Source organism: Procambarus clarkii, chromosome 69 (genome assembly GCF_040958095.1).
Source record: "Procambarus clarkii isolate CNS0578487 chromosome 69, FALCON_Pclarkii_2.0, whole genome shotgun sequence".
Taxonomy (NCBI): domain Eukaryota; kingdom Metazoa; phylum Arthropoda; class Malacostraca; order Decapoda; family Cambaridae; genus Procambarus; species Procambarus clarkii.
The window spans coordinates 27,488,132-27,506,391 of record NC_091218.1 but is presented as its reverse complement, the minus strand read 5'-3'; the positions used below and the strand labels follow the sequence as shown (position 1 = coordinate 27,506,391).

Here is an 18,260-nt window from a genome sequence, read left to right as displayed (position 1 = left end):
CATAAGCCTTTTACAAGTCAAAAAGGACGGCAACAACAGAGGTTGTTGCCGTGTTGTTGACTCAACTCGTGTTGCCCCACGAGTTGTTGACACAACTCGTGGGGGCAATAGGGCAGAAGTCCTTAAGGGATGTCCCAAGAGACCTTGGTTTCCGAACTGGTAGGACAATGGCATCGAGTCAGTCCTCAGGGACTGACGACGACTCCCAGACACGATTATACAGACTCAGTAAATACTGAGACATGCACGGAGGGAGATGGCGAAGCATCTCATAATGAATGCCATGCATGTAAGCAAACCATCCGCAGACCTAGCTCATCCAAGCTGCGACCGTTCCCATTTTAACGTACAGTGTAGTTATAAAAACAATCAGGTATAAGTAAATATTATTATATATTAGAATTTTGTGCGTAGTTATGTCTGGGTTACATTTTTTTATGCTGTTAATAAGTATTTGCAAATACAGTACATACGTGAAACATTTAAAGAGGCAAGGTTCGAATGAAGGAAGTTAACGAAGCTCTGTTCAAGGAAGTTCAAATGTAATCAGCTGTGTATCAGGTGTAAAGTGCTTTCATTCATAAACATTGGGTTGTTGTTGTTGTTGCTGTTGAGAGGCGACGACGATCTTAGCCCCGTCTACCCAAACAAGGGAATGGTTGCTGGATTAATGCGCATTTGGCTATTGTTTATGAGTTCGAACTGGGTTACAGCAGACTGGGTAAAATGCCCTCGTCTTCCAGCACGGGTTCTGGTACATCGACTTCCAGCACGAGTTCTGGTACATCGACTTCCAGCACGGGTTCTGGTACATCGACTTCCAGCACGGGTTCTGGTACATCGGCCTTTACCACGGGTTTTGGTACATTGTCTTCCAGTACGGGTTCTGGTACATCGACTTCCAGCACGGGTTCTGGTACATCGACCTTTACCACGGGGTTTGGTACATTGTCTTCCAGTACGGGTTCTGGTACATCGACTTCCAGCACGGGTTCTGGTACATCGACTTTCAGCACGGGTTCTGGTACATCGACCTCCAGCACGGGTTCTGGTTCATTGTCTTCCAGCACGGGTTTCGGAACGTCTTGGGAGTCGGCTGTGAGCGTGTTGGTTATGGAAGGAAGTAAAGGTGTTGGAGAGCGTCGGGCCCCGGCTGGGGTCTCAATAAGTGACCGAGATTTCAGCCTGTTGGTGAGGTCGGACTCTAGCCGGAAGCCATTTTCGTCGGCGATGAAGTGAACCTGATACGGAGTCCCGTCTTCGAGGATGTACCTGAGAAAGCAGGAAAGCATGGATAATGTCCATTAACATGGTAAAAAATTATAAACAAACATTGATTTATAAATTTAATAAGTTTAAAACTGATTTAAAAGTGACAATAAAGTTCAAACATGTTCATGCTGTTGAATAGACGCAAATCTATATAAATAAAAAGGAGTTCATTTTGTTCAAAATCGCTAATCTCTGAAAGTTCTTCACCGATTACTTTGAAATTTTTACACAACGTTCCATTCAAATACACGCGTGTTTTTTTGTACCTACTGTATAGGTGTCACGTCTGTGACAGGTAAAAACATGTTTTTAAACAGTGTTTTTCATGTGAGGAAAATCTCTGAAACCTGCTTACCGATTGCTTTGAAATTTTGACACAAAGTTTTATTCGGACACACACGTGTTTGAGGTTTGATACACCAACTATATACATGCCACACCTGTGACAGGTAAGAACATGTTCGTTTTGGAAAACAGCGCCATCTGTTGGATGTAACTGCAACACATGCTGTAATCTCTATAAGTTCTTCACCAATAGCTTTGAAATTTTGACACTACGTTCCATTCGAATATGCACATGTTTTTATAACTATTATATAGATGTCACATCTGTGACAGGTAAAAACAGTTTTTTTTTAACAGCACCATCTGTTGCATGTAAGAGCAACACACGTTATACTAAATATGTTACTATTCCATTTCAATGTTTCCAATTTCATTGATAAATTGAATTTCCATAGATTTCGATTTATTTTCATTTTGATTTAATTATTTTGTGTGACATTGCAGTTGGAATTGAGCTGTTGTTTAAAATACTATTCATTTTGTAAGTATAAGTATAGATGCCACACCTGTGACAGGTAAAGACATCCTTTTTTTAAGAAACAGCGCCATCTGTTGCACGTAAGAGCAACACACGCTTTACTAAATATGTTACGGTTCCATATCAATGTTTCCGATTTCATTAATAAATGGAATTTTCATAGATTTTCATTTATTTTCATGGGAGGGAAGACGAGGGGACAGGGGAGTGAGAAATGGTGGGAAGGACGAGGGAAAGGTGGAGTGGGAAGTGGTTAGGAGGACGACGGGACACTGGAGTGGGGGATGGTAGGGAGGACAAAGAGATGGGGGAGGGGGGAATGGTGGGGAGTCGAAAATGGTTGGAAAGACGAGAGGACGGGGGAGTGAGGAATGGTTAGGAGGACGAGGGGATGCCAGAGGGGGTAGAAATAGCCTACACTATTAAATATATATAATATATATATATATATATATATATATATATATATATATATATATATATATATATATATATATATATATATATATATATATATATATATATATATATATATATATATATATATATATATATATATATATATATACCAGTCTCCGTGGTGTAGTGGTAAGACACTCGCCTGGCGTTCCGCGAGCGCTATGTCATGGGTTCGTATCCTGGCCGGGGAGGATTTACTGGGCGCAATTCCTTAACTGTAGCCTCTGTTTAACGCAACAGTAAAATGTGTACTTGGATGAAAAAACGATTCTTCGCGGCAGGGGATCATATTCCAGGGACCATAGGATTAAGGACTTGCCCGAAACGCTACGCGTACTAGTGGCTGTACAAGAATGTAACAACTCTTGTATATATCTCAAAAAAAAAAAAAAAAAAAAAAAAATATATATATATATATATATATATATATATATATATATATATATATATATATATATATATATATATATATATATGTATATATATATATATATATATATATATATATATATATATATATATATATATATATATATATATATATATATATGCAACAATGATCACGAAAACACTAATCCAAGTATGCAGAATAACCACATATGAAAAATAGAAAATGCTTAACGCGTTTTCGGCTAATTCGCCTTCATCAGAGCAAAGTAGAATCAACTTTGATAACCACATCATTCTACTTTGCTCTGATGAAGGCGAATTAGCCGAAAACGCGTTAAGCATTTTCTATTTTTCATATGTAGTTATTCTGCATATATATATATATATATATATATATATATATATATATATATATATATATATATATAATAGCACTCATAAAAATATATATATATATATATATATATATATATATAATATATATTTATATATATATATATATATATATATATATATATATATATATATATATATATATATATATATATATATATATATATATATATATGAGTGAGTTTCAGTGGAGATACATATACGAAGTGCTTTGCATTGTCCAATAGGTCTTCAGCAATTTCCTAAATTCTAATGCTCTTAAAAATGAAAAGAGATAAATGAATTCTGTTCCCCTGTGATCTTACGTATAGAAGCCCCGCTTGTTGACCTGGCCGGCGGTGCCCGGAGAGCCGGAGACAGACACACTGATGCCGTTGTCGGCCTCGATGGCGTAATTGAAGTTACCACGGCTGGAGTAGTTGTGCTCGTACTTGATTAGCTCGACTTGGCGTTCATTCCCCTGAGGGGCGGCGACGGCGGCGGCAGCCAGACAGGCGAGGATGACCACCTGTAAGAGATACGACAGCCGGTAACTAAACACGTAACATTTTCAGCATGCTTCGACCACATCATTCTCTTTGTCCTGGACTGTGTCGGTTCTCTGCTGAGACTGGAATGCAAAACACTATATCCTGATATCTAGAGATGTAGAAATGATCCAGTATTAATTATCTCGCGAATTATCATTAGGACCATCGCAAAATAGTTCTTTTCCTGTACAACAGGCTTCTATTAGCTCACATACTGAATTGCTTAAGTTCTGCTACTGGTGGACTTAATCCAACACACCCAGGCCTCGAACTTAAGTCTTCTTGTAATGAACAAAAGAAGTCCGATGTGCATACTGACAAAAGTGCATACTGGAAACCTACAAGGTTAAAGGCATAGAAGGAAATGTTAATAGTCAGTGCAGGTTGTAAACGCGAGGAAGGCGTCAGGAGGAAAAAAAAATAGTTAGGATGCGAGATCCGAACAAACCCAAAAATTCCCTCCCCCCCCCCTCCTCCTCCTCCCTACATACACACGCGCGCGGTCCCGCGTGTGTCTGTTAGGTTAGGGGCCTCGCGCCTGAGTGGACTGGGCTCTGGGGTCGTAGTCCTAAGGGCCCGAGTTCGATCCCCGGCGGAGGCGGAAAGAAATGGGCAGTGTTTCTTTCACCCTGGTACCCCTGTTCACCTAGCAGTAAATAGATACCTGGGAGTCAGAGAGCTGCAACGGGCTGCTTCCTGGGGATGTGTTTGTGTGTGTGTTAGAGAAATATATATATATTAAACGTAATTGAGGAAAAATAAATTGGTTAGAAAGGCGGGGTCCAAGATCTAATTGCTCGATTCGGCAGATAAAAATAGTAAATACAAATAGTAAATACACGCACACACAACGGATGCAGTGTTTCCCAAGGACAATTTTATTAGTAAGGAAAGAGAGGGGAGGAAGGGAAGGCAGAAGAGCCTCCAGCTGGTAAGAAAGGAATGGAGCTTCAAGGAGACTTATTCTGGGACAATGAATGGGGTTCGGAGTCTTCATTACGGGCACCATGTTAATGGGAGGACCAAAGATTGTAGCGGTAGTTATATAGACAGGAGTATAACACAAATATTACTGCAATTACTACTTAATAAAAAAGCAGCCTCTTTCGCCTATAGACAGTGGATCCCGAATCGTAATCAAGAGTCTTCAACCATGGAAAGATAGACTGGGAGAACGAAGAACCCCATGAGTGCACATACATGTGGAGAACTAAACTATAATGATAAATATTTTAAGCCAACTTGTCAGGGGACACAAGAATGAGAGGTTATGGTGAGCCCGCTAGTCTTGAATTCACACGGAACGAGTCAAACATAAGGGAAATTAATCTGGAAGCTCCCATGGGAATGGGCGATCACAGTGTTTTGACGGTTCAGTATCTGGAAGTATATACCTGCTCAAGGAAGGGACCAGAAGCCAAAAGACTGGTGTATTTAAGATAAAATTACGAAGTGACGAGAAAAGAAACTTAGAGAAAGAACTGTACAATCCATGATGGATTACATCATGCAGAAGTGTCCAGGGGCAGAAGACAGGTTTGTCATGGTCCAAAAGAAAAAAGTGAATTGTAAAGAAGGAAAACACGTTTTAACACATAATGCTCATTATTAATTTAAAAATAGTTATAAAATTGGAAAAAATCAAACATATGCGATTGGAGTGATTTAAGGTTCATCAGAGATACAAGGAAGTAAAGCAAGGAAGTACAAAGGCATGGAAAAAATGCATTACTAATTAAACACCAGAAAACAGAGGACAATCAGAGAATGTCAGGAATGGGTGCCCAAAAAACACTACTGACTAAAGCTTAAAACTAATGGGTAAAAATAAAAAAATGCGTTGAGTACAAATAAAAATAGAGGTAAAAGAGGGGGGAACATTGTTGAAAAAACAGCACAAATACAATTGCAAATTATTACAGAAAATTACATTAAAACAGCGTTGAATTGTAAAACAAAAAACAAAAACAAAAAACATACATGGGTTGACAATAGAGGGGTAAGGTAGGTTACAGGGAATTTATTAGGTATAGCTTCGTTTTTAACTTAAACTGGTTGAGAGAGGTACTGTCTTTAACATGGTTGGGAAGGTCATTCCACATCCTGGGCCCCTTGATTTGTAGAGCATTTCTGGTTTGATTAAGTCGTACTCTAGGAATATCAAAACTGTATTTATTTCTGGTGTGGTGCTCATGGGTTCTGTTACAACCTTCTATGAAGCTTTTGAGATCAGGATTGGCATTACAATTTAGCGTTTTGTATATGTATAGTATAGTATAGTATAGTATAAAGTGTTTAAAGAGAAGCAAAAAGACATTATAAAAAAACATGGCAAATTAAACCATTACCAAACCTAAACTGCTTCACAGCCATATTTTTATTATTCATTTCTTTATTATGCACCCTTTACCCATCCCGTGGGCGGTGGTGGAAAGGGTTACAGAGGCACATAATGGGTTCAGAAACAGAACCCAGCTAAGCAAGTGAGTATCTTGTGAAGTTAGTTACACAATTGATAATATTACTTACACATGCACATATACATCCTAGTACACAAATACATAAGCAAATCAATAATCTTTTTATATCACAAGTGATTCAACAAGAGGCTCACAACAGTCTATATACAAGGCAATTTACATCTATGGTGAATCACAATATTACTAATCATGCTACACACCCACCCAACTGAGCGGCAACTTTACAGTCATGTGCAGGTATAACTTACAGTAAGGAGATTTTGAACACTTCGCTAAGATTTGTGGCAGTACATCATTATGAATGAAGTACTTACACAACCACATCATGAGGGAAAACAACAGTGAAGGAACTGGTGATAAAACTGAGAAAAGGAAAAGATAGGCTCGCAGAGAATCACATAGTGTGCGAAGAACTCAAGAGATTCTAGGTCTTCCAACTACAGGAAGGAGAAGTGCCTGAACTGAGAGATGGTGTTAAACCAAACAACACTGGAGAAATTTTTATTACCAGAGATAAGGTAAGAAAGCATCTACTGGAACTTCACGTGACAAAGGCTGTTAGACAAAACAATTTCACCATGGATTCTAAAAGTGGTAGTAGCACTATGCTTGCCATTTACTATGGTATATAATAGCTCACTCGACACAGGAAACCTACCAAAAACTTAGAAGACAGCTAACGTAGTCCCAGTATACAAGAAGAGTGATAACACTAAGCTAAGGCTAGTGTCCCTAACCTGCTTATCAGGCAAGGAGATGGAAAAGATTTCGTGTACAAGGTTAATAGCACATCTCGAGAAACACATTTCGTAACATACCACTATCACAGGTTCAGGGATGGTAAATCTTGCCTCACATGTTAAGGAGCACATCTATGGCTAGGTGACAAAAATAAGACAAGACAGAAAGACGGGTAGACAGTACAATTTTGGATCGTCAGAAAGCCTTGACACAATACCCCATAAGAGACGATGCGCAAGTTGGAAAAGGAGGCAGGAGTAGCAGGAAATGTACTACAATTGATACGGGTGAATTTAAGCAACATAAAATAGCGAATTCCTGAAATGGGTGGTTTCAGAGTGGCGGGATATCACAAGTAAATGTCCCATATGGTTAATTAGTCGGACTTATCGTGTTTCTAAAATATGTAAATAGTCTTCCAAGGAAGTTAGACTCATTCTTCTCAATGTTTGCTGATGAGGCAAAAATTATAAGTCTGATTAAGACAGTGGACGATAACAAGATGACCTGGGACAATGTGAGTGAATATCCAACAAATGGCTACTTGAGCTTAATTCAAGTAAGTGCAAAAGTAATGAAATTAGATGTAGGGAGCAAGAGGCCAGACATAAAAATACCAAGTGGGAGATAAAATCCTTTATGAATCAGGAAGTGAAAGAACATCTGGCAGATAATATCATACAAAACCTACCTCCTGAATCCCACATGTGAAAGATATTGCTAGGCTAGTACCAGACCTAAGAGGTATGAGTTACAGGGAAAGGCTACAGGAATTAAACCTCAGGTCACTGGAAGACAGCAGAATTAGCGGATATATGATTACCATGTAATCATATTTCACATACCACTTAAATCCTCTAAAGAACATAGGATAAAAACTTAGCACCGAAATGAGCTCTAGAGACACTACAAATAATTTGTTCAGTTTCAAAGTAGTGAACAAATGGAATGCATTAAGAAGAGATGGTGGAGGCAGACTCCATACACAATTGAAGATAAAGATATGATTCAGACCAATAAAATTAGGAGCTTTTACACCAGCTGACTGGTAACTGAAGTGCGAGCTCAAACAGCCGAAGGTAAAACGTAAGTAAGTGTAAGTAAAACAAGGTAAGTACACACACACACTCGCGCGTGTGTGCTCACACACACAGGGCCTCGCGACCGAGTGGACAGCGTTTGGGGATCTTAATCGTATGGGTCTGGATTCGGTTTTCGACTGACACAGAAACAAATAAGTAGTTTCATTCAAGTGATGCTCCCTGTTCACATCTCAGTAAATAGGTACCTGGTAGCTGCTAGGGGCTGCATCCTGTGGAAGAATGTGTGTGGGTAGTGCGTGTGTGTACTCACCTAGTTGTGCTTGCGGGGGAAGCTCAACTTTCCATGTACTAAAGTGTGTGTGTATTCACCTAGTTGTATTCACCTAGTTGTGCTTGCGGGGGTTGAGCTCTGCTCATTCGGCCTGCCTCTCAACTGTCAATCAACCGTTATTAACTACTAATTTTCTTCAAACACACACACAACCTCTGGAAGAGAGGCCGTAACAGCTATCTAACTTCCAGGTACCTATTTACTGCTAGGTAACAGATCATCAGGGTGAAAGAAACTCTGCCCATTTTATTTCTGCCATCACCGGGGATAAAACTCGGCACTAGAATTGCGAGTCTAGAGCGCTGTTCACTCAGCTATCCGGCCCCCCATTGTGTGTTTACTAGTTGTGAATACTCGTTGTGTTTTTACGGGGGTTGAGCTTTGCTCTTTCGCCCCGCCTCTCAACTGTCAATCAACTGTTTGCTAACTACTTTTTTTTTTTCCCCACACCACACACACACATACACACCAGGAAGCAGCCCGTGACAGCTGACTAACTCCCAGGTACCTATTTACTGCTAGGTAACAGGGGCATTCAGGGTGAAAGAAACTTTGCCCATTTGTTTCTGCCTCGTGCGGGAATCGAACCCGCGCCACAGAATTACGAATCCTGCGCGCTATCCACCAGGCTACGAGGCCCCTGTAAAAACATTATTGCCAACAGCATTTGGTGTTCCCAAGCGGTCACCCATCCAAGTACTAACCAAACCCAACGTTGCTTAACTTCGCTGATCGGACGAGAAGCGGTGTTCTCAACGTGGTATGGCCGTTGGCCATGTGTGTGTGTGTGAGTGTGTAGTTCTTATTTGTATCTGCAAAATCGAGCTATTAGCTCTTGGACCCCACCTTTCTAACCAATTTATTTTTTATCTACTATGTCTACTGCATATATTTATCTTACATACGCACACAAACACATAAACACATCCCCAGAATGCAGAATGACGGTCTTGGCCTCCACCACCTTCTCACCTAACTTGTTCCAACCGTCTACCACGGTTGGTGTGTGTGTATGTGTGTGTGTGAGTGTGTGTGTGTGTGTGTGTGTGTGTGTGTGTGTGTGTGTGTGTGTGTGTGTGTGTGTGTGTGTGTGTGTGTGTGTGTGTGTGTGTGTGTGTGTGTGTGTGTGTGTGTGTGTGTGTGTGTGTGCGTGTGTGTGTATGTGTGTGTGTGTGCGTGTGTGTGTGTATGTGTGTGTGTGTGTGTGTGTGTGTGTGTGTTTGTGTGTGTGTGTACTCACCTAGTTGTGTTTGCGGGGGTTGAGCTCTGGCTCTTTGGTCCCGCCTCTCAACCGTCAATCAACTGATGTACAGATTCCTGAGCCTACTGGGCTCTGTCATATCTACATTTGAAACTGTGTGTGTGTGTGTGTGTGTGTGTGTGTGTGTGTGTGTGTGTGTGTGTGTGTGTGTGTGTGTGTGTGTGTGTGTGTGTGTGTGTGTGTGTGTGTGTGTGTGTGTGTGTGTGTGTGTGTGTGTGTGTGGTGTGTGTGGTGTGTGTGTGTGTGTGTGTGTGTGTGTGTGTGTGTGTGTGTGTGTGTGTGTGTGTGTGTGTGTGTGTGTGTGTGTGTGTGTGTGTGTGTGTGTGTGTGTGTGTGTGTGTGTGTGGTTAACAAATGGAAAGAATATGAAGGAGATGTGGTGAAGGCAGACTCCATACACAGTTTCAAATGTAGAAAATGATACTGATAGAAACTGATAGTGATAGCTATTGATAGAGCTCATAGGTTCGGGAATCTGTACACCGGTTGATTGACAGTTTAGAGGCGGGATCAAAGAGCCGAGGCTCAACCACTACAAGCACAACTACGTAAGTACACTCTCACTATACACACAATCAATGTATAAAACTTCTAATTGCTCGGACGCTACGGATTAGAATTTGGCGCTTGATTCGTCAAGCACATCTAGGTGAGTACACACCATCTTTCACGCCACAAATAGAATGGATAAGAACCATCGTAACCAAAATACTCCCCCTTCCCTTGCCAAAACAACAGTGCCCGTTTGTCCCCTCCAGCGTCCCAATTAACGTTTGTCCACATGAACGTCTCAAGCTAGGTGTTCTCAGGTAGGCATGAACAAGGTTTAAGTTGCAACTCACAAGCAACAGCCGTCAGAGGAAGAACTGTACTCACACAACTCATGGTCTTTCAGCGGGAGGGAGTGTAATGCCAGGCCCTGCTGGCCAAGTGTTTATATACCACAGCGAACATTTCCACTAACTGCCGTACAGCGCTTCGTGAGCAGGGACGGTGTGTGTGCTGGGGAGGAGAGGGGAGGGGGGGGGAGAAGAGAGGGAGGTACGGACTAGACAGAACGAACGTGACAAACACTCTCTTCGGGAGGAGAATGCAGGAGGGACGAGCGTTGAGAGTGATATCTATAGGTTTTATAAAAAAAGAGGTTAGAGGACAGAGAGCGTAGACTGGTTGGCTTCGGTTTGGCGTCGACGAAGGGCTGGGGGATTGGGAGTAAGGGGGGGGAGTAGTGGGCGACCTCGACTATTCTTAGGGTTCTCATCATATACACACTCTCTGGCCCCAGGGCCTTCATGAGCCATCATCAGTATTACTGTTAGCAATAGAAAACATGAGAAAACAACAATAATGGAAATAATCATTATCACTGAGAGGGGCGTTAGCATGAAGTTTGCAATGTTCTCTATATCTCTGTCTCATTTTGTATCATCTATAAATTTTACATCTCGTATTAATAACTATTTTTGTACTTACCACAATATAATTCTCCTTGGAAGACAGTTTTAACGTAACATTTGCTAGTTTTCCTCACTTGGCACCTTGCCTTCTTCATGTGACGTGTTAAATATTACCGTACGTGCAAGAGGTAGTTGGCGCTAAGGCTCTATTGGGAGTCTGGTGGAAAGTTCAAGGATCCTGGTGATTTGCATATATTTAACCTATTTACATACTTTTATCGGCCAAACTGCGATAGTTAATACAGATTAAGTTGTGCAAGAGTGCTGAAAATAGTTTAGAACACACAGAAGTCACACAGATATCTTTCTGGAATTGAGCGGAACATCTAATTGGTTCTGCCATTGAATATTACTTCCTAAGATAAAACTGGTACTAAAACCAGATTCTTAGATAATTTTGACTGCTCCATAAAGGACACAAAATTTTTGGTATCTCTCAGTAACGAGATTTCAAACACGATAATCTGTAACGCTGAAGCTCCTAACAGTCGATTCTAGTGCCGATTTCTATCCTGCTAAATAAATATTATATTTGCAAAATCTTATCACTGGTAAAACAACACGAATATTTTTCTGGCGACACAGTTATATATCACAGATGAAGACTATGACATCTTTAATAACACGTTAAATGCAGAATTAAACAAGCTTCACGCATGGTTTGTAGCCAACAGAATTTTTCTTAATATTCGCAAGAATTAGTGTATGGTATTGTGTAGATGCAGAAAAACATCCCGGAGAACAACAATTACGGAACAGCTATAACAAGTACTTACCTAATTGTGCTTGCGGGGGTTGAGCTCAGGCTCTTTGGTCCCGTCAATCAACAGGTATACAGGTTCCTTAGTCTACTGGGCTCTATCAAATCTACACTTGAAGCTGTGTATGGAGTCAGCCTCCACCACATCTCTTCCTAATGCATTCCATTTGTCTACTACTCTGACACTGAAAAAATTCTTTCTAACGTCTCTATGGATCATTTGGGCACTCAATTTCCACCTGTGTCCCTAAGTGCGTGTGCCCCTTGTGTTAAAAATTCTTTCTTTATCTACCCTATCAATTCCTCTGAGAGTCTTGTATGTGGTGATCATGTCCCCTCTAACTCTTCTGTCCCTGTAAGTGTTTACTTACACCTGTTCCTCTGTGTAGTAAAGAACAGGCAATACAAAAGCTATCCAAATAATTGTACATTTATGATGAACATTTACCTAATTGTAGGAATCTATTAGTTTTAAATATAGAAACATGAATATACGGCAGGTAGTATGTCATAATAACGGGGAAGACAAATTTACACCCAAACAACACATCTGAAAATGAAGAGACGTGCGAAAAACAAAATATCGTCTTTTAAGAGACGACATCCCTACTTGTCACACTGAAGAGATGACATCTCTGCTCGATGCAGTGAAGAGACATCTCTGCTCGACACACTGAAGAGACGACAACTCGGCTCGACACTCTGAAGAGACGATATCTCTGCTTAACACAGTGTAGAGACATCTCTGTTCGACACAGTAAAGAGACATCTCTGCTCGACACACTGAAGAGACATCATCTCTGCTCGACACAGATAAGAGACATCTGAGTTGCTTAAAAAATTTAAGAAATAATCTCTGTATGTGTGAACTTAATATTGTAACAACCCTACTTTAAACAAAGAAAACTCCACACATCGCACTTAAACGTAATATAAACATTATATTTAAAGAGCTGATTGTATGTCACTGAACCACTAATCTCAGAACCAAATATTTATCTTTAAATCATAAAATTACAAATATAACCCTGTGAATACAAGCTACACAAGAGCTTAATATACTCGTACAACAGGAGATAAGATGCTAAGCACCACGCATGATTCACATGAACCTTGACAATCCATCTCCTCGTCTCTCTCACACACTCAACTGTTCATCCACTTCACAGCTGTCAGACTCTCATACCAATGACATACTCCGAAACTTTCTATGTTTAAACATATTTATAAATGACAGTTTATATTTGAATACAATCCGCAAACCTTCCGATTGATCCTTAAGAATGTGAAACACACAACTGAGACACGTGTGAGTGTGTGTGTACGTACTTAGTTGTGCTTGCGGAAGTTGAGCTCTGGCTCTTTCGTCCCGCCTCTCAACTGTCAATCAACGAATGTACAGGTTCCTGAGCCTACTGGGCTCTATCATATCCACCCTTGAAGCTGTGCATGGAGTCAGCCTCCACCACATCACATCCTAATGCCTTCCATTTGTCTACTAATCTGACACTGAAAAAATTCTTTCTAACCTCTCTATGGCTCATTTGGGCACTCAATTTCCACCAGTGTCCCTTACTGCGTGTGCCCCATGTCGTAAATAACCTGTCTTTATGTACAATATCAAATCCTCGGAGAATCTTGTATGTAGTGATCATGTCCCCTCTAGCTCTTCTGTCTCCCAGTGACGTGAGGTTTAATTCTCGTAGTCTCTCCTCGTAGCACATACCCCTCAGTTCGGGTACTAGACAGGTGGCAAACTTTTGAACCTTTATGAGTTTAGTCTTATGCTTGACTAGATATGGACTCCATGCTGGAGCCGCATATGTGGTATTCAAAGTTCTGATAGATTCCTTACACAAACTTCTGAAGGCCGTTCTTATGTTAGCCAACCTGGCATATGCCGCTGGTGTTATCCTCATGATATAGCTTCAGGAGACAGATCTGGCGTGAAATCAATCCCAGGTCTTTCTCTCAGACTCTTGAAGTATTTCATCTCCCAAATGATACTTTGTATCTGGTCTCCTGCTCCCTACACCTATCTTCATTACATTGCATTTGCTTGGGTTAAGCTCTAACAACCATTTGTTCGGCCATTTCTGCAGCTTGTCCAGGTCTTCTTGAAGCCTCAAGCTGTCCTCCTCTGTCTTAATCCTTCTCATAATTTTGTCCTCGACAACAAATATTGAGAGGAATGAATCTATGCCCTCTCAGAAATCATTTACATATATCAGACACATATTTCAGAGATCATTACGTATATCAGCACACACGCACACGTGTGTGCGTGTACTCACCTAGTTATACTCACTTAGTTGTGTTCGCGGGGGTTGTGCCCGGGCCCTTTGGTTTACCTCTCAACTATCAATAAACTGGTGTACAGATTCCTAAGCCTACTGGGCTCTATCATATCTACATTTGAAACTGTGTATGGAGTTAGCCTCCACCACATCACTGCCTAAAGAATTCCATCTGTTAGCTACTCTGACACTGAAAAAGTTCTTTCTACATCCCTGTAGCACATTTGTCTACTCAGTTTACACCTGTGTCTCCTTGTTCGCGTACTACTCGTGTTAAACAATTTATCTAACCAGTCGATTTCTCTTAGAATTTTGAAGGTAGTGATCATGTCTCCCCGAGCTCTCCTGTCTTCCAGCAACATGAAGTGCATTTTACACAGCCTTTCCTCGTAACTCATGCCTCTTTGTTCTGGGACTAGCTTAGTTGCATACCTCTGAACATTTTCCAGCTGAGTCTTATGCTTGACAAGGAATGGGCTCAATTCTAGGGCCGCATACTCCATACATATGTGGTATTCAAGGTACTGAATGATTCCTTACACATGTTCCTGAGGACAGTTCTGATGCTAGCCAGCCTCTCATACACCGCCAATGTTATTCTATTTATATGGGCTTCAGGAGACAGGTTTGGCGTGATATGAACTCCTAGATCTTTCTCTCTGTCCGTTTCATGAAGGACTTCATCTCCCATTCTGTATCCTGTGTCTGGCCTCCTGTTTCCACCACCTAGTTTCATTATCTTACATTTACTCGGGTTAAGCTTTAATAGTCACTTGTTGGAGCATTCATTCAGTTTGTTTAGGTTATCTTGTAGCCTCATACTATCTTTATTTGTCTTAATCCTCATAATTTTTGCATCATCGATAGTGTGAGGAATGTGTGTGTGTGTGTACTCACTTATTTGTATTCACCTATTTGTGCTTGCAGGGGGTTGAGCTTTGGCTCTTTGGTCCCGCCTATCAACTGTCAATCAACTGGTGAACAGATTCCTGAGCCTTCCGGGCTTTATCATATCTACATTTGAAACTGTGTATGGAGTCAGCCTCCACCACATCACTGCCTAATGCATTCCATCCATTAACTACTCTGACACTGAAAAGTTCCTTCTAACGTCCCTGTGGCTCATGTGGGTACTCAGTTTCCACCTTTGTCCCCTTGTTCGCGTACCACCAGTGTTGAATAGTTTATCCTTGTTTACCCGGTCGATTCCCCTGAGGATTTTGTAGGTTGTGATCATGTTTCCCCTTACACTTCTGTCTTCCAGTGTCGTAAGTTGCATTTCCCGCAGCCTTTCCTCGTAACTCAAGCCTTTTAGTTCTGGGACTAGTCTAGTGGCATACCTTTGGACTTTTTCCAGCTTCGTCTTGTGCTTGACAAGGTACGAGCTCCATGCTGGGGCCGCATACTCCAGGATTGGTCTTACATATGTGGGGTACAAGATTCTGAAGGATTCCTTACACTGGTTCCTGAACGCTGTTCTGATGTTAGCCAGCCTCGCATATGCCGCAGACGTTATTCTTTTTATGTGTGTGTGTGTGTGTGTGTGTGTGTGTGTGTGTGTGTGTGTGTGTGTGTGTGTGTGTGTGTGTGTGTGTGTGTGTGTGTGTGTGTGTGTGTGTGTGTGTGTGTGTGTGTGTGCGTGTGTGTGTGTATGTGTATGTGTGTGTGTGCGTGTGCGTGTGTGTGAGCGCTCGCGTGTGTGTGTGTGTGTGTAACACAATATTCACGTAAAATCTAGCATTTTATTACAGCAATCTTTGAAGAAGGATAACATGAACATGCCTTTTTTACAAGACTGAATTTGTTTCATCATAGTCAACTCCTTTTAAATCAGTATTGTGTTAGTTTAAGGTACTAGGGTATAATTGGCCGACTCCTCGCAGTGTTCAAGAGAGAACTTGATAAGTACCTCCAAAGGATACCTGAATCAACAAGGCTGACTCATACGTCAGGCTACGAGCAGCCGCGTCAAACAGCCTGGTTGACCAGTCCAGCAACCACGATCCCTGGTCGAGGACTGGGCCGCGGGGGACGCTAAGCCCCGGAATCATCGCAAGGTACTGCTGTCATTAAGAATTGAAGTATAATTACGTTATAATTATCCCTCACAGAGTATATCAATTATGAACATACCTTCGTCAAGAAACATATTCTATTATTCCTTTTGAATTAATGAGAGTTTAGCAGGCACAGCTAATTGTCACCTTTTATTTGCTTATATACTGTGACTGATAATATTACTAATATTTAACGAAAACAAATTTCTGACAGTTCAAAGAAATATTTGCTGTTTGGAAATTACTATTTTTCGTCTGTGAGGACAATGCTGAAGGCCGTGTCAAGCAGAAACGTCACCTTTTCGCCAGTGTTGTGAGAGAAAACTTAGAAGAATAGCTTGCTAAATCTTGCAAGCAAGGCAACCAAGAAACCTTTATCACAAAAGTTCAACTCGTACCTGCTCGACCACATCGGTTACAAAATGATGGTAAGCACCAATTCCTACCACCTTAGGACGTACCATTGTCTTGGTACTCTTATATTCCCCAACTGCTGACCTTGGTAGAGAGCCATGTAACACGATTCATCTTAAGTCTTGATACGTCCCATCTGGACCTGTCAGCATAATCAGTCTTTAAGACTAGAACATAAGTATAAAGTTAACTGCAGAAGGCTTATTGGCCCACACAAGGCAGCTCCTATTTATAACCAACCAATCCCACTCATATACATGTCCAACGGACGTTTGAAACAATCAAAGGACCCCACCTCCACCAGTCCTAATGTTATGTACAAGACATATCTAAAGGTTCCCCCCCCCCCATAACTTTGTCCAATATTGTAAACAATCATAAGATGACAATTACTACATAAGATGCTCAGAGAGCAGCAACTTCACTTTGGCATTCTCATGAAGACCACTCAAAGCAAAAGTGAAAAATCCTCTCTGAATGTTAAGTAGCAAGTGTGGCTGATAGCGTCTGTTTTGCTAGTTGCTACCAAGTTTCTATCCTAGAACGCTTTAATATTTGGGAGGCAATAAGCCTCCCAAATCAGCTGGACGTCTTCGGCCACCTGCCGACCAGGAGACGCACAAGGCCGAGGCATCAAATCCGGCACCCCATAAATTTATCCCTTTATCCGGGGCACCCAAATAGTTGAAGAGCACCACGGGACCGGACGCACCCTGTCATCCTGAGTGAGGTCCAAATGCTGCGACTTAGGGACTACGTCCCAAGCGGCCGTTAACACAGGGAAGGGTTCCACACTGGAATCCGCACAGGGCATCGCACTATGCTTTGTACTGGTTTGCGCACGAGGCTTCTCACTGGGCCTCTCACGAGGCTGCGCACTGGGGGGGATCTGTATAGGACACAGATGCACCCAGGCCCCGCCACCAGGCACAGGAGCAGAGGCCACCTGGCGCACATCTTTCCATAAGACCACGACGAGGTCCCTATCAGCAGGAGCAACCTCCCACTGTGGGGGAGCCAACAGCAGTAGGCACAGGAGGTAGCACAGAGTCCTCCACGGCACCGCCAATCATGGCGGGAGATGCCAGAGTATCATACTCTCCCACCTCCACCCAAAGCACACCCCGAAGGGGAGACACACTCGGAATCCGCCTCGAGCGCTTGGAGACTGGCTGCCGGTCGTCCGAGTTATCACCCCCAATATCCCGCATCACAGAACTCTCCGACGGGCGGCCCCTGAGAACCACAGCCGGGGCCACCAGACCACACACCGCAGGAGACAGCCCCTTACGTACATCCAGAGTGACAGGAGACACCATATCCAGGGATGGAACAGGTAGGGGCGGCCGAGACGGGGCAGGCTGGGGCGTCAGGGGCAGGGATAACTCAGGCGGGGAAGCCGGCGGTAGGGTTGAGGCCACCCCAACGTCCACAGCAACATCCACACCACCACTGACATCCGTACCCTTGCGAGGTGCAGGATCCAGCACCGGGGCAGAAGCCGGCAAGGAAGCAGCACACATTCCAGCACTTGGAGACAGGTCTGGAGCCG

General features: G+C 42.1%; 1 protein-coding gene and 1 non-coding gene across 2 annotated transcripts; both read right to left on the bottom strand.

Annotated features, from left to right (window-relative positions):
• Positions 1 to 374: 374 nt before the first annotated feature.
• Positions 375 to 10,659, bottom strand: LOC123772320 (magnetosome-associated protein MamJ). Its single transcript, XM_045765410.2, has 3 exons — positions 10,600 to 10,659; positions 3,643 to 3,845; positions 375 to 1,272 (listed from the first exon to the last, which is right to left on the bottom strand). The coding sequence occupies exons 1-3, from the start codon at positions 10,606 to 10,608 to the stop codon at positions 708 to 710; spliced, it is 777 nt and encodes a 258-aa protein (XP_045621366.1). The 5' UTR covers positions 10,609 to 10,659; the 3' UTR covers positions 375 to 707.
• On the bottom strand, positions 9,118 to 9,236 carry LOC138355943 (5S ribosomal RNA). The gene has a single exon (XR_011224074.1). It is a non-coding gene; the product is annotated as a 5S ribosomal RNA (ribosomal RNA).
• Positions 10,660 to 18,260: the final 7,601 nt, after the last annotated feature.

Bases quoted from the DNA above. Each gene is read 5' to 3' on its own strand.
- LOC123772320 (XM_045765410.2), bottom strand. The intron at 1,273-3,642 runs GTAAGATCACAG...CTGCTTTCTCAG, and splicing joins AACAAGCGGGGCTTCTATAC to GTACATCCTCGAAGACGGGA.